A 23,775-nucleotide genomic window follows, 5' to 3' on the forward strand; every position below is an offset into this window, starting at 1 on the left:
GATTACCTCGGCTCCAAGAAATACTGCTACAAACACAAAGCACAAAACAGAGCTGGAGTGTTTGAACAGCAACACCAAAATACACCAGTCAAGCTTTGGGTTAGTTTTTTCAGTTGCCTCTAGAGCAAATTTTTCATCTTTCCCACCAGGACCGGGAGAGGTCCTTTCCAAGACTCATTTTGTACATACCATTTTGCTAACTGTTTCCCTCACCTCCTGCATGAGAAATTCTGGATTCAGAATGAACAACCTCAGTATGGATCTGCAATAATCTGCAGGTCTCAAAGTTGTCTTTATTTATAGATCAAACTCCCATAGAAGTGAAATAGAGTCTTAAAGAGAAACACCATCCTTGGCTACATGCAAGATTCTGCGCTGAGTCCAAAACTAAAGTCAGAAGTCTGTCAGATGACTTAATTCAGACGCTCCTGGGCTTAAGGCAATCCTCCTGAGCACCCAGTAATTAAAGGTGGCTACTATCCTGTTCCGCACTGAAGTTTGGAGAGGCTTTTTAGCCATTTATTACTAAGCCATGAGTGCAGTCTTCACCATGACATTTGAAGCACACTCATTCCAGGCTGCACATTTCAGCAGCAAAAATTTCTTAGAAAGGGGCCTTCCAAGGCATCAACTGAAGCCATTATTTGTTCACAGCAAGGACAAGACTGTTTTAAAGTGGAGCCAAAGGAAGCATGCAAACCTCTCACAGGAAGACCTGTGATAAGGCAACAGACCTACATCAACAGGAACATTTTGAAAGTTCTTTAGCTCCTCAAAGTACTCAACCTGTACTCCCAGCAGGCTGACACTTCTCTAGGACATCCAAAAGCTTAGCAGTATTTGACTGGCCTCCACTAAAACTCAAGCTTTGAGCCAAACCAGGCCTTTGGCCTTCAAATACAGCTCTGTGAAACTCGGTAACTTTGAACCAATTGCTCCTATATAAAACCATTCCCATTCTGGACCTGCCATGTCATTGTACCAGGGTCCAATTACAGACTCAACAGCCACAGCATTACCCTCCGAATGTGACCCACACACACACCAAACTAAGGGCCACTTCAAACTGGGGAATCAGTCAGAGCACCCCAAATTCAAAGCCCTTCATTTGTAGGCCAACTGCTGCAGAAGACTTGATGTCTCAGCACACCATCTGGTAGGATAAACTCAAATTAAAATGTACTTGAACTGCATACAAACAACTCAATCTCAACTATCACCGTAGGGTAAGACCCCACTCACCAACCTTGATCTAAGAATCTCTAAAAATCCCCCAAAATTGCCGATGCTCATGGCTTTGTGCCCACTGCACTCACAGGTATGAGAATGACCCCATGCCTGCCTACAAGAACAATATTTCCTACAACATGCAGATTTAGCTGTTCAGCCACAAAGCTGACATTTAACCCCAACAGCTAACCACTTTAGTTATGGCTAGAGTCACTACCTTGGTACCTTAGTTTAAGGAAGTATAAAACCTCACATGCCTGTGGAAAAAAATATTTTAAAAAAACAGCTTACCTCATAAATGTTGGGGTGCCACATTTTGGTCAGGAATCTGAAGGTAGGTGGTGAATATGGATAGTCAATAGGAAATTTAATGTGAGCCTGGAAAAAAGCAAAATATTTTAGCTATGAAACAGAACAAAAGAGATCAAAAAGCAACCAGTACAGTGAAAAACTGGAAAAAAAAATCCATCAAGGCTATTAAGTTGTCCATTTTATACCCCAGTGTCCGTCTGGCCCCACAGTAAAACTCTACACAGTTTAATATGAGCAAAACACCAAGTGAACAAGAAAAATCGAAACACCAGGACTGACCTGGGCTGGTAATGCTCAAAAAACAAGCCAAAATGCATCTACCACATCCTAATTCAGGAAGCACTAACCAACAACTGTTGTTAAACAGTAAGACAGATTTGAAAAGCTTCAACTCAAGATACTACTTTCTGTGTTCAGAAGCAGGCTAAAAATGTTTGCTAAGGTGATTAGACCTGTTTTACATTTGCCAGTGCAAGTATTTAACGTTACTCTTTCTGTGCAGAAAAGAACACTTGTTAGGTACTTCCTCTACTGAGACCCAAGGTTTTTTACCTTTCCCGTGTGAGAGTTAAGCTGGTCCATCTATCCATGTTCCTAACAACACTTCTTGCCACCACAAGCATTTCCCAAGTCTGAATACCATCTGTGTCTGTTTAATGAGTCAGTGCAACTTGATGAACCAAATATTGATGAGCAATGACAAACATCACCTTCCAGTGCTCCTGAGGTCAGCAACCAGCAGTGCAGCAAGATTCTCAGAGCTGAGTCGGTTGTGGGAAGACTACGGAGATCACAGCACTGGATATTAACTTCTCTGTGCTGTCCTGCCATTCACAGCAGCCAGAAAAGTCAGACAGTAGGAAAGAGGGCTGAATCTGGACTCCCATCCCCTCTTAAAGGGAACTCATGTGCTGCTTGCTGCACTGAGGAGCACAGACCTTTCCCCTGGCACTGCTCAACCCACTGAGAAAGTCCCACCACCAGCCTAGCATGGGACCTCCAGAGAACCGTCTCCTGGCCCTGCGCCACAGCTGGGCTCACGTGTGACTGAGAATGCAAGAGAGGTCCTGAAAAAGATGCACACAGTGACAGCAGGATCCCAGGCCACCCTCTTCCACTTAAGCATCTAGCCATGCGACTTGGACACAGGGTGCTGACCTCGTTCAATGGGACAAGCTATGGGAAGTTTCATTCCCAGAAACAGAAGCAGCAACCAAACAAACTGGATTACTAAGCGATTAAGTACCTAGCTACAGTTTTACTCACAGATCAGCATATGCCTTCACCTTGCAACCCAGATTTTATGGGGCCAGAGTGCCAGGCAACCAAAGAAAAATAAAGGTTCTCTCTTCACCTTTATGGGATGAATTCAGCAGCTCACATGGCTTTACATTCCATACATGCCTGCTCATGAAACTGACTGTGTGTGTGGATGTTACAGCAGCACCAAGCCCAGCGTGCTCACAAAAGATTTATGATCCGCTTAAACAATCCCAGCCCACAGCTTAAGGTCAGTTACATGAATGGCATTGCTCCAAGAGCAAGGGGACACCTCTTGTCTCCACACCACCACAGAAGAGAGCGGCTGCTGCAGTGAGGACACGGCTGGCTCTGCCATGTGCCGCCCTGCACTGGTAACAAAGCAGGGATTCGCCCAGGGCAGAGCAGGTTCACGGCAGCTCAAGTGCTTCCATCCCAGAGCTGCAGGCTCCTCCGGGCCACTGGAGTTTTCCCAAGAAAGCCCATTCCTGTGCTTACATGTACTTTTGTGAAATCCATGACACAAAGCAGCCCAGGGACTGAGATTAAAAATGCAACAGACAACAAAAACTCAGGGTTGAGCTACCTACAAGATTTCTTGGCAGAATCAATGTGTCTTCTAGACAGGTATCGTTTCTACGCAAGCAAAAAAATGCATACTGCTCCTATTGTACCAGCATTACCGTGTTTATATCTCACATACGTGCTCAAGGAGCTGATGGTGCAGGTCTCCTTTCCCTCAGTAAACACCCTCTGCTCTCAAATTGTCTAACCCTAAGGGTTTTGTCTCAAGAAGACCAGTGCAGAGGCTGAGGCTGCAGCAGTTAGAGTCTCCATATGCGATGCAGACTCATGCAGAAGCTGTAGATCCTGGAAGACTGTTTCAGACTTCTACATCCTGGTTTGCAGCCCCAGCTCTTTGACAGAAAAGGGCTATCTGCCTGCACAAAATAACAATCATCACACAATTAAATAAAGCTGGTGTTTTGCCACATGAAGGATGCTTCCTGTGCTCTGGCATCAGAGAATGCAAGCGGAGAGAAATTACAGAAATCTTTTCTTCTCATGTGGAGACAGCTGAGACCCATGCTTGCCTGTAATCAGTCATGTGTTTAAAGAAAGAGTCACGTTATTGTTGATAAGCCATTTCTAAGCAGCCTGTACATGTTTAGCACACTGAGATGTTAGACTGGAGCATATAGCAAGTGAAGTTTCTCTACACCCAATTTCAGAGCCACCAAACCACGAAAGCCTGCATTACAGGATGGGATTTTTTTTTCCAACCCCAAAAGCAGCATCATTTTCAGGTCCCTATGTTGAGATCATCCAGAATTTGAAAGTGAAACCAAACACTTTTCCAGAGGCATTACAAACAAGTCTCAAAGAATTACTCCACATCTCTTCTCCAATAGAAATCATGGGAAATTACATAAACCCACTCTGCTCTCACTGAATGTTATTTAAGTGTGTAGCCATTTACCACTGAGCTAGCAGCAAAACAGTACAATATTTGCTCCTTCACCTTTCTTTCTCTGGGGGGAAGGTAGGGAAAGAGGAAGAACAATTCATGGGTCAAAAGAGAAACAGATTTAATGAAATAATAGTAAAAGGAAAGTGATACAAAGGAAACACTTAGAATCACAGAATCATAGAATCATTCTGGTTGGAAAAGACCCTTAAGATCAAGTCCAATGACAACCTAACTCTAGCACTAAACCATGTTCGTAAGAACCTAATCTATGCACCTTTTAAACACCTCCAGGGATGATGACCCCATCACTGCCCTGGGCACCCTGTTCCAATGCCTGACAATGCTTTTCATGAAGAGTTATTCCCCTAATATCCAATCTAAACCCCCCCTGGCACAACTTGAGGCCATTTCCTCTCATCCTGTCACTTGCTACTTGGGAGAAGAGACCAACCCCCTCCATGCCACAACCTCCTTCCAGACAGTTGTAGACAGTGATAAGGTCTCTCCTCAGCCTCCTTTTCTCCAGGATAAACAGCCCCAGTTCCCAAGGCTGCTCCTCATCAGACAATTCCTGACACAAGCCAGGATGCTGTTGGCCTTTTTGGCCACCCAGCACACTGCTGGCTCATGTTCAGGTGCTATCAATGAACACCATGAGATCCTTTCCCACAGGGCAGCTTCCCAGCCACTAGAACACATACTCGCAATATCAACTCCAGAATATGGACACTGTGAGCACAGTAAAGGTATGGAGAACAGCAGTGAGGCACACGGAAGGTTCTGGAACCAGGACCTGGGAGCAGGAACAGGAGCAGAACACCCTTGGAGAATTGGGCCATCAAGGAAAGAGGCTGTTCCCAGCAGCTTCCCACTTCAGTATGGAATGTGACTTTCATGGTATGGAAGAAACTTTTCAAGTGAGGGTGCCAGAGCCTGGACCAGGCTGCCCAGAGGGTTGTGGAGTCTCTTTCTCTGGAGATATTCAAACCTGCCTGGACACCTTCCTGTGTAACCTCACCTGGGTGTTCCTGCTCCAGTGGGGATTTTGGACTGGATGAGCTTTTGAGGTCCCTTCCAATCCCGCATTCTGAGAATACTTCCGTCGGCCATCTCAAGCCAGCTATCCTGGATCCTGTTCTCCTCCACTTACTCACAAGCCACAAAAAACTGAGGGACAACCTTGGCTTCCCTGTCAACAAGTATCAATATCAGTGATTTCTCACATTCTTCCACGTCAAGTCTCAATGTGGTAGATTTACTGCAAGAAATTTTTACCCCTATCCCATGGTATTACCTTTTTCTTGAACTACATTCAAAACAAAGGACCATGAACAAAAATATTAACAAACCTCATAGAAAACCAACTATGTTCAGCTGAAACAGCACGGAGCAGTTGTGCAAGCCATGAATTCCCAAGACAAGCTGCGAGACTGCTTGCAAAGATGCAGCGACAGCCATGATTACAGGACCTTTTTTCCCAATAAAAGCCCAACTCTAAAAATTTTGAGACAAAAGACCAAATTAGGCAATAAACTTACTTTTTTAAACAGAGCTCCCAGAAAGGTTTCCTCCCTACAGTTTCATTGATGTAAGGCAAATCAGCTATCTGGGCTTATTACTGATAAGTTCAGCCAGGCACTGCTAAGTACTAAAGAGTGGCAGAGTTAAGGCAGCTTGTTATTAGCTCAGTTACAGCCCAACTAGTTTAGGAGGATAAAAGATGCAGCTCAGTCCCCCACCTTCAAGTACGCAACTGTTACTGCATTCACCATGTGCTTGATACCTCTAGCTGAGCTTAAACTAAAATAATCCTATTCCAGTGTCCTGACATTAGACTCTTTGACACCACTGAGCAAACTCAGTAGACAGGAAGGCTGAGAAGACAGCAACCCATTTCCCTCCTCTCCAATTTATAACTAGTCATATTTGTAGTCTCTAGAAAAAGAATAAACTCCTCTGATGCTACACTGAAGACATCAGTCTGGCAGAAGACTCAGTCCTCTACAGGCATTTACAGCTGCTGCACAAGAACTTCAACCTCTAAGTTACACCATGACACATTTTAAGAATACTGCTACCAGTGTGGTTATTTTGTTTCCTATTTTACTCTTGGTCCCCAGCACCCTCATTAGTCACTGCACTTCAGGTTTGTTGTTTCTCTTCTCTTTGGATAAGGCAAAGCAACAGTGAAATCTATGCATAACAGAAAAATAAAGTCTTCGCAGATACCATCTTATTTGACTGAAAATACAAACATAATGCTTCTACCAATCACTGAATTAAGTCCTGATTCAGTCACTATGAATAACTACTGCAGTGACTTTGTTTCTGGAGATCTTGCCATGTACTTGACATATATATTAATATCACCTCATTCTCAGTGGGGAGCACTAACAGACAAGACTCTCATAGCTGCAGCAGTCTAGAAATTCAGTATTTATTCCAGCCTAGCTGTGTATGACACTTCTGTAGTCTGACACTGATTTATTCTACTATTCTGAACTGACAAACCCTAGATCACTGATCTTCAGGCAGCAAATGTAGGAATGATTAATCCATCCTATCTGCCCACTGCAGAGAGGCAATGAGAGGAAGAGCACACTTCTGGAAAGCCACCAGCATCATCTGTGATTCTGTGTAATCACAACTGACCTGATTTGGGGACATCAGGAGCACCAGCACCTTTTACAGTGGCTAATAGAATAATATAAACACCTATAGAGATAATTTTCATTTTAAAATATCACAATCTCAATGCTAAAAAACATAGCACCAGTGAAAATAAGCATCCTTTGAAAACAGTGTTTAAGTTCAGATGCAAAGGAAACATTTGATTTTTTTTTTTTTTTTTTAAGTATTTTGTGCTTTTCTGTAACTATCTGCTACAGACAAGCAGGTCACCCTCCCTCCTGCAGTAAGAGGTCCAGCACACCTGCAGTTTGGCACAGGGCCTCCTCATTTCTCTTTGTAACAGGCATAAGGAGGCTCCTTGCTGTGCACATCATCACTACCCTGAGCTGCACACCTAAGGAATGCCTCCTGCCAGCATGCTAACTGCATTTAACACAGAGGAAAGCCACCAAGAAGAGAACTACAGATGACTACTGGGTTAAGTGTTTGTATCTAATCCCACAAAATGCCCTTTACCACTTCTAGCGCATCAAGCATTTATACAATTGATCAAATGGATTCTCTTCCACATTAAGCCTGGATTAGTACATGCAGAATTACATACTATGTGCCAGAAAACATGTTCAGTAGTGGTCAGATCTACTAGCAACGTGTTTCTCACATCAATGACGTTTAAAGCACCTTGATTCTGTCCAGCTTCAGAACCCACAAAGCATCATTAAAGCTAGCCAGCTGTGTTGTCAACTATCTGACAGGGTAAAAAGCTGCTATTTCAGCTCCAGATACAATGACTTAGGACCCAAGTCATCTCTTGCAGCAAAGCTGAGCACTAGGCCTGGTAATTTAGTCCCAGTTCATTTCCCAGCAGCACCGTATCAATGCTTATTGACATTCATTGTGCTTTTAGAGAACAAGGACCACATCTATGATCCAAATTAGAAGATGAGTGACCAGGTAAATTAATTCACGTGAGTCCTGAAAGCTCCCTTGCTGCTGTGATGGCCATGTGAACACTAACAGCAGCAAACCCCTTATGCTCTGAATCACCTGCAGTGTTTCAGAAGGAATTTAAAATCACAAAGTGAGTGAACTAGATCTCATAAAATGGACATTAAGCTTCTAAGCGAGAAAGAAAATAGAGCCGTAAGTCAGTAGGGCAAAGATAACTCAAGAAGTAAGGTTCACTTACAAAATCAGAGACTGGCTTGACAGGCAAGAGCCCATTCCCCTTTCACACTAAATCACATCTTATATACACTTCCTAATTTAGTTATCTCAGGCATTACTAAAAGCTCTCATTTCCAATGGAATACTCCTCTGGTATAAACAGGGTTTTTTTTTAACAAAATTTATTTTAGCAGTAAATTGCTTATAAATACTTCACTGTCCATGTAACTATGTTCATAAAGATAGGACTGTTGCTAAGTCACCTAACCTGGACCAAAGCAACAAGTCTACAATACAATGGTCAAAATTACAATTACATCCTTGAAAAATGGTCTTTTGACACACATATTGGTCTTTTTGCTCCTTAGACCTGAAGTCGTGACTAACAAAACATGAAACGGGGGTTGAGCTGAATGATAAGCGGGAATTCATTACAGCCCTATTAAAGTGGTTTGCATCCAAGCTCCTGCAGTCTTGTACATTCACATTCCTGTTGCCTGGGCCACCTCTCAGGGGATCTCAGTAAATAAAACCGCTTTGAACAATGCCATTAGGAAAAGCAGTGCCTGGAAACCAAATCATTTTCTTATAACATTACTCAAAAGAAACAAAAGGGTATATATATATTTTAATACTGTCTCCCTTTGATACCCTAGATGATCAGTCAGGAGGTTCTTGCCTTCATGATGATCACTCTTCAGGTTGGTTGCTGTGTTTAGCATCTCAAGCAGCTCAGCGGTTCAAGATATTTCTCTCTTGTAGTGGGTTTTACAGTGGGGACAGTCCCCAGTATTGCCCAGCTAATTGTGTCGTTCAGTCCGAACCATGCACAACCGCTCTGGCTAGAAACTCACTGTCAGTGCTCTTGATCCAGGGAGCATCTAGCTCCAGACAGGGCAGCTGTTACCGCTCTCGTGTGTGTGGGTTGCTGGGGACATGCTGGAAGCTGAGCAGTAAGATTCCTTGGCCAGAGGCCACCTGCACACTCCTGGGGCTGTTCCCTTTACCCATCACACGACCGAGCACAGTCCCACCAGCACGGGGCCAGGTGCCCATCTCCAGCTGTGCACAGGTCAGTACTACAGTGCCCATGGTCTGAGGGGAATTTCCTGACTCAGCTCTGTGTCCCAGGCTGATAATGGCAAAGCAAGAGCATTTCCAGACAGGACTGGACTTCCAAACTCCCTAGTATAAATGCTTAAGACACCTGTGCTGGTTTTACAATTTTTTTCCCAAAACTGCTAGTCAGTGCCCTCAAAGTTCAGGCAAAGGAGCAGACCACAGGACCACTCACCTACACCAGGCTAACAACCACCAGGTCCATCTCCAATACTTTTCTTGTCACTTTGATTTTACATGCTACAGAAAACACCATATTTGCAGCAACCACAGATGTAGCATCCAGCTAGAGATACTGAGTTGGAAAGTGTCATCCTGAGCCATCCAAGTATTTCTTCTATAACCTGTCCATTTTCACTCCACTTCCGCATTTTTCTGCCACCTCACCACAGAAAAAAAAGACAACTACCAGCAGCTATATAAGACCTAACACCAAACAGAACTACTAGATCTTCCTCTGTATGGCGAGCTGCCAGTCCAACAGCTTTACTGAGTTTCAACCACAGCAGCTGAGCACTAAAGCAATTTCAGATTCCCTTGTGAGAAAGCTGACATCATAGTGAGGTTTCTGTATTTTCCCAGGAATTCCCATGTTGAAATATTACTAGATTCTGCCCCCTATTCAACCTTAATTCCAGGATCAGGCCCGATTTTGAGAAAAAAATTGAATGTATTAGAGATTGTGGCAGGCCAGATGTGAGGAAATTCCTGCCACCACTGAAGGTCTCATGTTGAGATTGTGCTCCTGAGTCTAAAGCCTTCTTGTTGCCTGCAAACTGTACATGAATTGTATGGCTTGAAATCAGGCTCACTGGTTATGTGTAATACAGAGAGGTAAGTCTGTGTGACGATCTTCCAGGCAGAAAGAGATGACTCAAGGCTTTGGTTTATATCTGTCCGAACACACCAACTTCCCCATTTGGACAAAAGAAGAAGAATAATTCCAAATGTGTGAAACTTCAGTGTGTAATACTGTGTAATACTTGCTGAAGTAGACAAAGATACTTGGCAATACTACAACTTAAGTTTATTCCAAATCATACATCTCCTCTGGAGAAGTTGTTACTTGAAATAATCCTACTGCAGGTATATCTGAGGATGTTGCTACCTGAACTGGTAAAGTCCTAACACTAGTGTAGCTATTGTAGGAACAGTTTGTGACCACTGCAGAAGAAACAATTTTCCAACTCTTTCTATTTGCAAAAATAATAAGGAGTTCTGCTGGAACAGTGGCAGGAATATTCAAGGCTGCTTATTCAAAGTATCATGCTACATTACCGGCATCTCTGGCAGCATGTGTGGAAGTGACGTGTGTACAGGGTTGATATCTGGGCACCTGCCTCTGTCTGCCAGGCTTTGGGGTCCAGAAGATTGTCTCTTATTAAGAACTGCATTAGCCTATGACATCCTCAGCATCCTGTTCAATCTCATGTTTTGAACTTTCATGACCTCATTCACTTTCTTGAAGCAGATTCACATACAGGCACACCTGGAATGGCTGATGAATGAGATACAGTATATATACTTCAGACTTGTCTGCTCATCTCTCCAGTTTAGTTTGCTCAAATTCAAGTGATCACGACCAAAGCACATCCCAGTTTTGCAGCATTTTGCATCAATCTTGACAGAGATTCTGTGAACTCACCTATTCATTCCCTTGTTTGTGTATTCACCAAGACACAGCAGGTTGCTTTATTGTTTGGTGAAGCAAGCCACAGAGGTCTGCAACTGCTGAGTAAAAAGATGTCCAAGCTAGCTTGATACACAAACACCCATTCCCTCAGCATGTTTTAACTATTTTTAGACAGCTCTTTAAAACAAGCACCATTCATGAGTCAGTGAATGACTAATTGCCTTGATTCTCTTCATATACAAGCTGGGCTGGATGCAAGAGGAAAGCTCTCCCCAAGGGACAGCCAGTCACATTTCTGCTAAAAACACTGGGCAGGCCTTGATGCAGTCACCACTTCCATAAGCAGCAAGGGGAAAGGAATATTTATAGCACTGTAAGTGTAAAAGCATAGCACTGTGCTGCAGTGTTACACAACTTTGCCTTTCCCAGCACGGCAGGCAGCAGTTCTTCTAACCAGATTTCTCAAGCTGGCATACCAGAGTTTATTTAAAAGTGGGGTATAGGTTTCTAGAAACTACATGGCAACACCTAGGAACCGCAGTCAAAACCTAATCTATGCTGGCTTCCACACAAAAGCCAACTAAGCACTTAGACAGCCCTGTTACTTATTTTTCATTCACTGCATTACTGATCATGAACTCTCCTGTCTGGAGCTGGTCACAGGCACTAAATCTAGACAGACACAGGCAACACTTACTCAGCAGTACTAGGCAAGTCTGCATCACTTGCAAACAAAGAGCTAAATACAGCAGCGCTGTCTCCTAGTGTGGAGACACAATCAGCATTATATTAGTCTAGATTTATAACACCATACTGCTACAATGCATTATGCTTGGCTCCAGTGTGTAAGTCTATAAACCTGGCAGACCTGTGCAAGCTGCCTCCCTGCCCAGCATCTCCAGCTCCCTGCAGGAACCAGCGCTCTGTCTGCAGGTGTTTGCCAGTGAGAAGCCTGCGTTTGAGACACAAAAGCGTATTTTCACATACTGATAATGCATAATGATCCACCTGTCAGCTCCATTACCATTGGCTGATTCTAACAGATCAAGTTCAAAGTTTAAGCTAATATAGGTGCATTAGCAGATACATAGCCATACTTGCTACTCAGGCTATTTTTTCTACAGTAACAGGGTTTTGGGTGGTTTTTGCTAGTGAGGAGCCAAATTCAAGAAGCATTCAGCCTTCTGTCATTCTCTACCTCTTTTCAACCCTGCCTTGTGCTTTAGATCATTTGGAGCTCACAGCATTACAATCAGTGTAGCTCTACTCATGACCAGCAGCAATGTGGTTGCCAGTAAACTGCACTGCAAGGGAAGAGAATTTAAAAAAAGATGAATCCTAGGCTCAGATTTAGCTTTCCAAAAACAAGACAAACTCCCTCAAATCCCCCAACATTACTGAAGCGTTAAAAAATCTCAGCTTGAGCTTTGGCCTACTAAGGAAAGAAAGCCCAGTTCAAGTGATACATTTAATTAAGTCAATGACTTCAAAACATAGAGACCCTCTGTAAGTCAAAAACCAAAACACAGAGGCAGATCACTGAGGCCTGCAGAGGACTAAGCTGCTGCTTTTCACACAACCAAGGACTCATGTCTGGGTTCCGGGGGCAACAGCAGCGGCCATCAGCCCAAATCTGCTACAGCACCAGCTCCTGCAAATACCAAGCAGAAGACTAGCTCTTACACTACATCTCTACTTAAAAAAAGCCAGATCAGACAGCACTGCTCTGTAGTCACAAGGACAAGACACTCAATGGCTTTGGCCTCCAGTGGCTCCAAAGTGCTACTGTTACTTGAAACACTAACACCATGAAGTCACCACCTTGCTAAAACAACCATGCTTCATTTAAAAAGTTAATTACACATGGCTAGGCAAGAACCATCTACAAAATGGTTGTTCATTATGATCATTAACACACAGATGCTTAGAGAGACATCTTTCTGGACAGATGGATATACAAGGGAAAGTACAACACTGAAGTGAAAGCTCACATTGATCTTTCTACCTGTGTTTCAACTAGTTGCAATATCAATGACTAATATGACATCTAGATAAAGCCAGAATCTTCAGTTTGCTGAAATATCTCCTGAAAAAGCCAGCAAAAGGGTGCAAAGCAGGCTGATTAATCTGCAGTGCAGTATAGATATTTCAGGTACCCTTTATACTTCTGATAAAACCAGAACCAGGGCAATCAAAGTTTGGTACATGAACAAACACCCTTGAAATTCAAGCTTGTATCTCATTAATTGTAACCATTCACATGAAGTGTGAAGGCATACAGAGTAAGAGCAGTGTTAGAAAGAACCACTTCAGACTACTGCAGGTCTAGAGGATTTCAAGGTCAAGACAGACATTTAACAAGACAGTTGTAAGATGAGAATACAGGCAAGAGATCTGATCACCCAGACAGAGAAAGCTGAATCTTGTAGGAACGTCAGAGGAAACTTGTACAATTGTGTGGCTAAAAAAACCCATTAAATAGTTCTAACACTGCAGTATTGCCTATCAGTACCAAGAAAGGAACCAGGGGGGGAAATTAAAACTTGTTTAATCTTTCATCCTGTATTTAAGCATGTCAGATATTATCCTTGATTTGAAGGGGCACACCTGACTTAGCTTTAGAAGAAATTTGTATGACAGCTAAGCAACCACCCATAAACAGCATAGCAGGGAGGAGAAGACAAAATCTGTGATGAATCAAGTCTGCTTTTAGTGAAAACTGTGCAGTGTGGATGAAGGAAAACTTCCAAAACACAACAATGGAGGGAAAAGAAAAAAAAAACAAACAGTAGCTGAGCAACAAGATAAACTGTGGTAGCAGGTTGACACTAAGATATCTTGCAAGAGGTGCCACATTTACGGTTATGGAGGTTTGTAGGAACAGGTGATACTTCAAGGAGAAAAAGAAGCAGAGAACTTGAAGACAGAGCAAGTATTCTGCTGTGAGACATCACTGTCTACTTAGACCCTTCTGGTGAATTCTGAGCAACTTATTTTTCAGCTTTGCCTTTCCTTTAAGGCTTTGAAGTTCAAGAACACTAGCTGAATGCTAGAGAAACAGATAATACAAAATAACCTCCCAGCACCTTCTTATTCTGAAGCCTTCACAGAAACAAGCCCTGTTGCTTTCCTGCAAAGACTCATCTAAAGGCTCCTCCACATTCTAAATAACAGGATCATCACATATAAGTATCTGTGACTACAGAGGTCATTGATGTTTAATCTCAAAAAAATGCATAGGGTGCCCAATAACTCCACTATACTGCCACACTCAAAAATTGTAGCATCCACGTGGTCAGTCTGGGAACTGGATTATCTCTTACTCCATTCCAAGAAAAATTATACCACACATCTGCAAAAACCTAAGTGCTGAGCACAGGACTTGCTACCAAAGCCCAGGAGCAAAAAGGACAGAAACTTCATCTATATCTGTACGCTAGCCACAACACTATTATGACATTATATCCTGTCTTATGAGATTAATTCTTGAAAACATAGCCTTCATGTTGTTGGGCTGCTTGATCAGAGCCTGTATCTCAGACATACTGCACCTGACATAATTTGATAAGGTATAGGCATCTTACAATGCCATAATAATCAGTTTGCAACAAAAGTACTTACTCTTGTATTCTCAAAACACTGAACAACTACCTCAGAAATACATGGAAGTGTCTGAACCCTAAAAGAATTTGTGTTGACAATTACAGCCTTATCTATGGTGGTATAAAATACATTGATGTTAAAACTATTTAACCACACTTGTAATTACAAGTATTTTCATGTCTTTTTCTAGTTATTAACAACCAACACTACAGGCTTCTAATGTTGCTTTCAAGTTCAGCAGTAGTTAATGATGAGTAACTATTTCAAATTGATGATTCAGGTTCAACCATACCACAAGAAGATGACTTTCTGATTTAAAAATTAATTTGCTGCTTGTAAAGAGGTGTTAAACTGTCATATTCATACACCTATGTGCTACATAAAGCATGAGCTGCGTCCTGACGCAAACACATCCAAAGCATGACTTGGAGGAGCCTCTAGTGGTGATAAAGTAGATGTGATTATGAATTAAAAGATGTGCAGGTATAAGCTAACAGCCTTGCTGGCATTCACACTAGTGCACAGATGCTTTACTCCTTGCCAGGTCACCCGCAATCAGCATCTGAAAGCCACACACATTTCATACCAAGTGGGATGATTTAAATAGCTCTCTACCTATAAGTTTTACCTTGCCTTGATTCAACAAGGGAACAAACCAGCTTGCTCCTTGTCCTCTTCTGCTTGTAAATAACATTTAGTATATAAACTGAGTAAATGATTTTGAAAGTTTCCTAGAACATGAAGCAGTGTCCATACCTGATATTTACACCAAGTTACATACTGACACAAGTAAAACACTATTTTTAAATATGTTACATCTATGCACACAGAAGGTAGGAATGTTTAAGAATCACACTGCGGAAACACAGCAATTTTAGACAGACATCAGAGCAGTATATTCCACAGGTACCAAGACTGGAGAATGCCTTGCTGCTGCAAAAATGACTTTTCTAGAGTTTGAATTTGACAGTGTAAACTGGAAGCAGTTATGTTTGCACTCCATCTGGCAAGCCCAAGAGCAGGTATCACTAACTACAGAGTTTCTCCAGTCCTGAGACCTGCTACAGCCACACTGATGTGGCTCATACAAACTGGAAAAGTAGTTTCACTCTTTCAGCAACACCTGAAACATCACACTAATTGACAATCATTAATTCTGATATAATGCTTTCTTCAGTTTAGCACAAAAGCACCAAAAACATAGATTTGGTGATTTCCCCACATCCCCTCCCATATCATTTATGTTCCCGTAAGAGACTATCCAGAACTGGAGGACCAAAAGGCCCATCTGGCATCAAGCCTTAACAAAACAGCCAACTTTTGTTGGTAGTTAGAAGATTCAGACAGTGAAAAAGTTAATGTTGTTTTAGCACTCTGCAACAACAACTGCAGACTAGACACTGTCTAAGTACTTCAAAGGGTTTTTAGCAGCTGAAAGATTTGTCTGACAACTATAGGTCTCTGTCTTCCTTACGACTCCATCTAGTATGAGGAATAAAATTTTCCCAAAATCATTAGCAGAATTGATGGTGATTTTTTTTTCAATTACTACCAAAAGTCATACAGCTGTTTGCAAACTTAAAAGCCATTTACACATTATGGGTGTATTTACAGTAATTGCCACTCACCAGGGTTTGCTTTAGAAGACCTGGAAATAATGGAATAAAAAGGACAGCCCTCAAGGCATTCTCTGCCTAATAACTAATATATAAAAAATTAAGCATCATCAGATATTATTTAAATTATAAATATAATAAACAATGCTGTTGTGTTAGATCTCCAGATAAAAGTTGATCTGTAAATTGACTGGAAGTCAAACACAATTTCTTTCCTTACTACGTAGCCTACAAAGCTATACATTCACCTGGTTACAATTCTATTCCTGCATGAAATTAATTTCCTAAACAAAAAGTAATGACCTCAGAGCTCTCTGGATGCTACTGTGGAGGAAGCATGCAATGATGTGCATTGAAGAGCTCTGCATGCCTTGGCAAGGTTTTGGGGGAGATCACAGTATTAACTGGAATGGGAGAACACTGCAAGGTGAGCAACAGGAGTCAAACATTTTCTCTCACTGCTTTATTCCGTTCTTCTCTTGGTTGTGTTTCTGTACAGCGGCAGCTAGACGTTGGAAATTCTAGTCTAAGAAAAGCCTTATGCTATGCATGTTTCCAGTTTTAAAAGTATCTAGCCACACCAGGGGCAATAATGGCACATAACCTGAGATGGTTTTGTGAGCTGTTATGCAACCTGACCCATTGCAAAGAGTTTCAATTAACACAGTTCTTTATAGCCACAAAGGAAAAGCACTTTCAGCTGAGAGAAATGGTCTCCATCAGAGACGGCAACAGCAGTAAGCTTCCCCAGCACCAAAGGCAGATGGGGAAGTTGAGTACCAGACCCAAGAGCCTCCCTTGCTGCACCAGAAGGGTTATATGGTCGTCACACATCAGTACAATTTGCCTCCACATCCCTCCAACCTGAACTGGCACTGCAAAACAAAGATCGTGCACCTTTCAGGAGCAATCCTATTCATGCCTATGAGGTACACCAAGGCGGGATTTTGGGTGAGCAGCTTAAGATACACCTACATCCCCAGTGCAAAGAACAAACAGCCAGCAACCCTGGCCATGCCACCACGCTTATTTTCTGCATCAAGCACATGAACAGCTCAACCAAGCAGCACAATTGTCTCTAAAGACCTCTGCACATCTGACCCTTAAAATTACTCCCACCTGCTCAGCATTGCACTGGTTTATACCCAATACTGTTGGTTATGGTGCAATACAGAATACCCTGCAGACATTCAAAACCACTCAGCCTTTAACCATCCTACTGGAAACAGAAGTTCACATCATGCTACTCAAAGTTTAAAGCCAATCAACTTGCCTTTTTTTCAATGTCAAACACCTCACACTGAACAACTATCAGACTCTAAAAGACAACGTGGTTTAACAAAATAGAAGCATCTTTCCCTATGCACCAAACCCATGGAAAAGTAAAATTGTTAGCATTCATTTTAATATTCACACAAGCACTGCCATCTTGAACTTAAACAAAATCCTCACACTGGTCTTATAAACAGACCAATTTATTGGAAGTAAAAATTAAAACTGCAATCCCCTGCTTTAGAAAAAACAAACATGCTTTAGTGCACCTGAACACACCCAGGCATCATGCTTATATTTTAACACGAACATCTCCTTACTACAAAGATGCTTTGCAGTAACAGAGGAGCTCTCCTCCCCTGCATAGCAATAGCTAAGCAATTACACAACGATAAGAGAATCCCTTTTAACTCCCACTTTGCACCCACCCATTAGTACAGTCATGAATACCTACTCTAACAGGGCTGCCTTCAGAGCGTTTTAGAAAGCTTTGTTATCACCTTCGGCATCAATTAGGTCAGAAGAATTTGGTGCTTACTGAAACCTGCTGGAGAGCAAGACAGTTCACTCACTGGTGAATATGGGGGGTGGGAAATCAAAGCCATTACCATCCCAGGAAGTAGTAGAAGCCACATACAGTATCTAGGACATCAATTATGAATGTTTTTCTTTCAAGTCAGATTTACAAACAGAGGAAGGGAAAACACGTTTCTCAAGGATTTCCCTGACAAACAGGGTACCTTCAGCTACTGATTTCTTGATGCTCAAGTCTCCTCATCTCTTAGACACACTGCTGCTGACGTATTTTAAAGTGTATTAACTTCCGTCTGCTATCAATATCACCAACATTTAATATACGCATGCAAAGCACATTAGGTTTTAGCAACAGGATAAGGATCTGTCTCCCAAACAGACTGCAATTCAAGACACTCACCACGGTTCCAGATTAGCATGCTATGCTTTGAAGTTTGAAAAAATTGTCCCCTCCATCCCTGAACTACAACCACAAATGGCAAGAGATTTCCTACAAATTCCTGTTGCAGAAAGTATGCAAGTTTTGTTGTGAAGGTTACTGCTCAGTGTTCAATACATGAAGAGAGAAACACTAAAAAAGAACACTTTTCTTCAAGGGACTTTATGATATTTCCAACATTTGAAGTGCGCAGGTTGACACCTGCCAACTTCCAGCATCAGTATTAGACAGCACAGAACTCTTCTGGTTATTAAAAAAATAAATATCAAAATACTCGACAAGTTATCTTCCATCTCATTTTAAGACAGATAACATTTACATTAATATGCAGCATTGTCAGGACTCTTTAACCTTCTTAACAGGATACCTGAGATCTAGACAGGCATACGACCTGCATCTACCACCAAAAGCAGAGCGAATGATGAAGGTGCCTGCAACTTCACATGCTGCAAAACAAATTACATCATATTGATTCTGCTAATCCCTTCCACATACTGTACACCTCAAACAAACCAACAACATAAGTTGATGAGACAGTGACAACCCAATCAATGAGTCCAAGAGCAAAAGGGGAGCAACATTAAGCCATTTGTGGCTTCTGCTTTGGTATCCCAGGAAACCAGCTGCAGCTGCTTGATTCAAGTTGTGTACTATGGCAAAAATGTCTGCAATCCAGCTCTGATAACCAGTATTTCTACAACTGCTGAGAAGTGCTTATAAAGCAGAGCAGCAGCTCCTCCATAGAATCTGGAGCATGGACTGCACACACAGAAGCGTCGTATGTCTGGGGAGCCAGGGCACTCCCACCTCAGAAATGCTTTGCCTGGGTCAGAGACTACATGAGATCTGCAGAGACATCAGTATAAAACCCAGCTCACTTGCACAGAGCAGCCTAATGAAGAGAGTGTGCAACACCAGGGTAGCCCAAGCTAGATGGTCACTTGGTTCCCTTCCTTGGAATCAACCCCAGCAACCTCTTGGTCACCCAACTCAAGAAAACTTCCCTAATTTCATTAAACACATTATGCCCTTCCTCAAAATGTAAGTAAAAAGCATTATCTGGAAGGTTTTCTACCTGGTAGTATTTAGTTTGTAATTTTAAAGTCCTAACATTCAATGTCCTAACATTTAATGTCTCCTCCAAGTAAGCTGCTAGGCCCTTATTTTCCAGAGTAGTCTAAAAATCCAAATTTATTTCAGTTGCTATGTGTACCTTTTTAGTCTGCCACTTCATAGCCTTGAAGCATTTCTCTGTCCTTTTAGGAAAGATACAGAGAGAACACCAGACCAACTACCCACACTCCAGAAGTCAGCATTTAGACTCCTGGACTCTTCTCAGAGGATGTTTTCAGAAAGCCATATTTAGTCCAGTATTTAAGGTGCTACGCAGTTCAGGTGTTGCTTATCAAATTATTATAATGCAAAACAAAGAAGGCTGTGGGGGACATTAAGATCTACAAGGTTAACTGAGAAACTGGGTAAATTATCTTCCTGCTAACATGAAAGATGAGGAGTACTAAAGCTGCACTGTGGTATTCTCAACCAAAACACTCTACAGAAGCCCCAGGTGAGCCTCCGGTGTCCATCTCTGGGGACAGACTGCCACTCTACACATTCCTTTCAGCAGCTCATCTACACATGCTGCTAGCTGTTCACACAAATGCCTGTGCTCATTTACAAGGTGCCAAACCAAATTTAAAGCCTTTCTTTTGTTGCCCTGTTCCTTCCGATCAAAATACACAATGCAAGTTCAGTTGCCTGAAGTATTTTTTCTAAAAACCTACCAGGCAGTATTAGGGGCAAAAAAAGTGGACAGAGCAGACAGAAGAGATTGTGTTTTAGTGCATAAATCAGTATTGGGAAGGACAACAAATTAAAATATGACAGTTTGATTCAAATATCAACTGTTTGGAAGTAACCTCACATTAGTGCCAAAACCCGATCTGAGGATTCTTTCAGCTGATTTTCCATGCAGTCAACTTCACTGTGCTGTAGCACGAAGAGCCTGTCAACAGCACGGAGGCATTTTAAAATAACAGAAATTGTTACAGTGAGCTCATTAAAGCACTGAGGAAGCTTGGTGTACTAGACAGTGAGCACAGGTAGAGACTGGTTTTAAAAGGAGATTAAAGATGTGGCTTGGACTTCTCAGGCAAGGAGAGAGATTTAAATTCCAACAAAGTATTGCAAACAGAAAGCAGCACCCTTGTAAGCTTTATTATTATAAATGTCCAGGAGGAATGATCGTACAAAGTCTCCACACCAGTATCTGATAAATTTGTATTGAACTATCTCCAAAATATCTCTAGAAACCTGAACTTGTGTCTATTTTTCATATTAATGAGGATGTCCTCCTACTCCAGCTATCTTTGAAGAACATCATGTTATCTCCTCAGTATCAAGCTTGCTCACTACCAACATGCCCCTACTCCACAACAGACAATCGAGGCAGCAGCTACAATAATGCTCACGTGTACGGGTCTGCTTGTGCACAAACAGCTGCAGAGTGCCAGCTGCTATGGGAAAGGGCAAAGCACTGGAAACTCAATGCCAAACGGTCTACGGCCTTGTTTAGATTTACAGCCTTTAAAAAAATGAGGACTAGCAGGTACTGTAAGAGCAGCTAACCAGTTAAACACATGGCAGGACAGCTCAGGGCTCCCATTGAGCGTGTTGTCACACTACGGCACAAGCATCAATCAGAATTACTATGTCAAACAGGTTATTAAGAACCAGATGAATAATGACAGTGTGGGTAGCATTGTCATTTGAACCCCTCAAAACTAAACACACATAAACTGTTGTTTCCTACTTCTTACATTCAATTATAGGTCTGTTAAATCCTCAGTATTATAGCTTAATAAATACCTTAGCATCCAAACACAGTAAGCACTAAGCAAGACGAGTAAACCACCATTAAGTCACAGCAGAGGTTCCTCCTCCCACCCATCCTGGCCCCACAGCCAGAAAGTCTCTCTTGTCTAACTTAAAAGGTGTATTTTGGAAGAAGTGACCTCTTAGACTTATTTCTCAAGCTAAGTGTCAACAGTTTAGGTAGGACACACTTAAACAATCAGCCACTTGGTTCTTTCTGGGACTGCACATGCAGAGAACCCAACCAGGAGCTTTCGGCTACTACTGAAATCCTGTACAAACACCTGTTATTTTTCCTAGTAGAAAACTCACAAAATGACAACTTTGTACACTGCCAGTTGGGTTTTTAAGTGTTAATAATTTGATAACATGAAAACTGCATACATACACGTAGTCTATCAGTACTTTTCTACTCTAGGACTAAAGAAATATAGTCAGGGTTTTCCTTCCTTCTTCATGCTGATACTGGAGCAATATCTTGGCAGCTATAGAACAGGGGGATGGCAGCAGAGAAAAATAATCCAAGCAAGTTAAATTAGCAACCTAGTTGCTTGTTTAGTGATAAAGATAGCCAAGCCAGCAATTTTTTACCAGACCTAGTGACCACCTGATCTACTATGTAGATTTTAAAACTACAGCTTCAGCAGCGCATAAACCTCTACAGAGCATGTCATTAACATCCCATGTTTAACTTTTTGGCAGAGCCAGCAAGCACTCACCATAGACTAGCCTAGTTAAAGCTGAAAAATCACGTGCTGCCACCCTTCAGAGTATGCTGGTCCTTCAAGAGAGCTCTCAATTCTTAGATTTGTACACAAAAAGCTGTACAGTAACTATCATTTTTGCAGCTCATTACTAGCCACAAACCCCATACTGCATTTGTGGCCTGGGTTAACTTTGCAGGTTTAAGGACACCTAGCAAGTCACAGCCTCATTGTCCTGGACATTACACGAGCAGTTACACTATTGTCCTGGTTTTGCTAAAAACCAAGTTTCTCTTTTAGTGAATTTGCCTGCATTTTCCTGGAGAACCAGATACATGTTTTGGTAAACACAGCAATGGAATGCGAAGTTATTGATAAGCATGGATGGACATCTCGCAAGAGGAGCAACGAGAAACAGGTGACCAAGAAACTGACCAATTGTGTATAACATTCCATTCACCTGAATACATCATATAAAAGTAGGAGATCACTAGGATCTCATCCCTTTCCCTCTTTGCCTTTCTTCGTCCCTTCTGCTTATGGCCGACATTAGGAGAGGACCTTGCGAGTCATCCCTGTGAACTGAGGCCCAGTGACAGACTGAATCCAACTCTGGTTGGCTACAGAGTCCAATCCAGGACTTCAGGTGCCAGCTCTGCAGTTGCTGGGACTTTCAAGATTGGTTTTGTATATTTTGTATTATTTTCTCTATTCTTATCAGTAGCATTAGTAAAATATTTTTAATCTTTACAGCTCTCTTCTCTCTGTCCTCCTTTTCCTCCCAATTGCCTGTCCTTAGTGGGAAGGGGGGAGAGGAAGGGGCAGAAGGGGAAAAAGGGGGGGAGAGGAGGTTAACAATACATCTGCCAGGGTTTTTGTTGTCACCCCACAATCTAAACCCTCTACGACTATCTTGCCCTTAAAATATGCCAATAGCACTGTGATTGGCACTGCAAAAGAAGACAAGTTTCAAAATATGCTCTTTTACTCTTGTTATGCAGAGGTCAGTCTCATTTGAGTACTGGACTGTTTGCTGCTCTAGTCTGCAATATTTTCAGTTTGCCTCTTCCCAACAGGGCATGAGTCTAAATAAGTATCAATGTATGAAAGCAGAAAAAAAAGAATCAAATTCTGAAACTAACACTGGACCACTAGCTACAAAGTCAGATTCAGGTGCTTTAAAAAAAAAAAAAAAAAAAAAAACAACACAAAACACATACTAGAAACCTTTGAGTCAATTTGGGCTTTGTAGCCCAAAGTACTTTCTCCTGCTGGTAAGATGGATGTCGTGCTAGAAGCAAATATACTGACAGCTCTTCTGCAGATCCAATAAGTTTTATGGCTTCAAAGTATTTCAAAACAAGTATCTGGAAGACACCCGCCTAATTAACTATTGTTGAGTGTTGTTTAGATAGGTCTTTTCAAGATAGGAAGCCTGCAGAGATACAAAGGTTGAACACAGCAGCTGTTTACAGCCTGTATTAGCAACAAGTGGGACAGCATTTCAGGCTCAACACTCCTCATCTTCCTCAGAGGGAAAAATCAAGGAGTTTGATGCTGAGGAAATGACCTCAGGAGTATCCAAGCAATGATGTAAGCAGCACAAGCTCCTTCATGTTTGCTGCAATGCTGCCCAGCCTTTCAGGGTAATATGTCTGTGGACATCAGATTTCATATTTCACATATGGTCATTTTACTGGCAGCAGCCATCAGAATTAAAACACTGTCCTTCTCCTACCAGCAGGGGGGAAAAAACTTCCCAGCAAATCCAAAGCCAAGGTAACCCACCCTGTGCACTAAGACGTGTGTGTTGCAGGGCTTACATCCACTGTACAACGACTTCTGCACTGGGCATTGCAGCCCATGTTGTAGGGGTTTTACATGCTACTGCTCTAATCTCCAAAATAAAC

General features: G+C 42.1%; 1 protein-coding gene across 1 annotated transcript in view; it reads right to left on the reverse strand.

The window, feature by feature from the left end:
* Positions 1-23,775, reverse strand: part of LOC136115158 (ubiquitin-conjugating enzyme E2 R2) — a 55,879-nt gene that overhangs the window by 13,346 nt on the left and 18,758 nt on the right. Inside the window, exon 2 of the mRNA XM_065861090.2 lies at positions 1,522-1,608. Within this exon, the coding sequence (XP_065717162.1) occupies positions 1,522-1,608 (87 nt within the window). The remainder of the gene's footprint in view (positions 1-1,521; positions 1,609-23,775) is intronic.

Source organism: Patagioenas fasciata, chromosome Z, assembly GCF_037038585.1.
Source record: "Patagioenas fasciata isolate bPatFas1 chromosome Z, bPatFas1.hap1, whole genome shotgun sequence".
Classification (NCBI taxonomy): Eukaryota; Metazoa; Chordata; class Aves; order Columbiformes; family Columbidae; genus Patagioenas; species Patagioenas fasciata.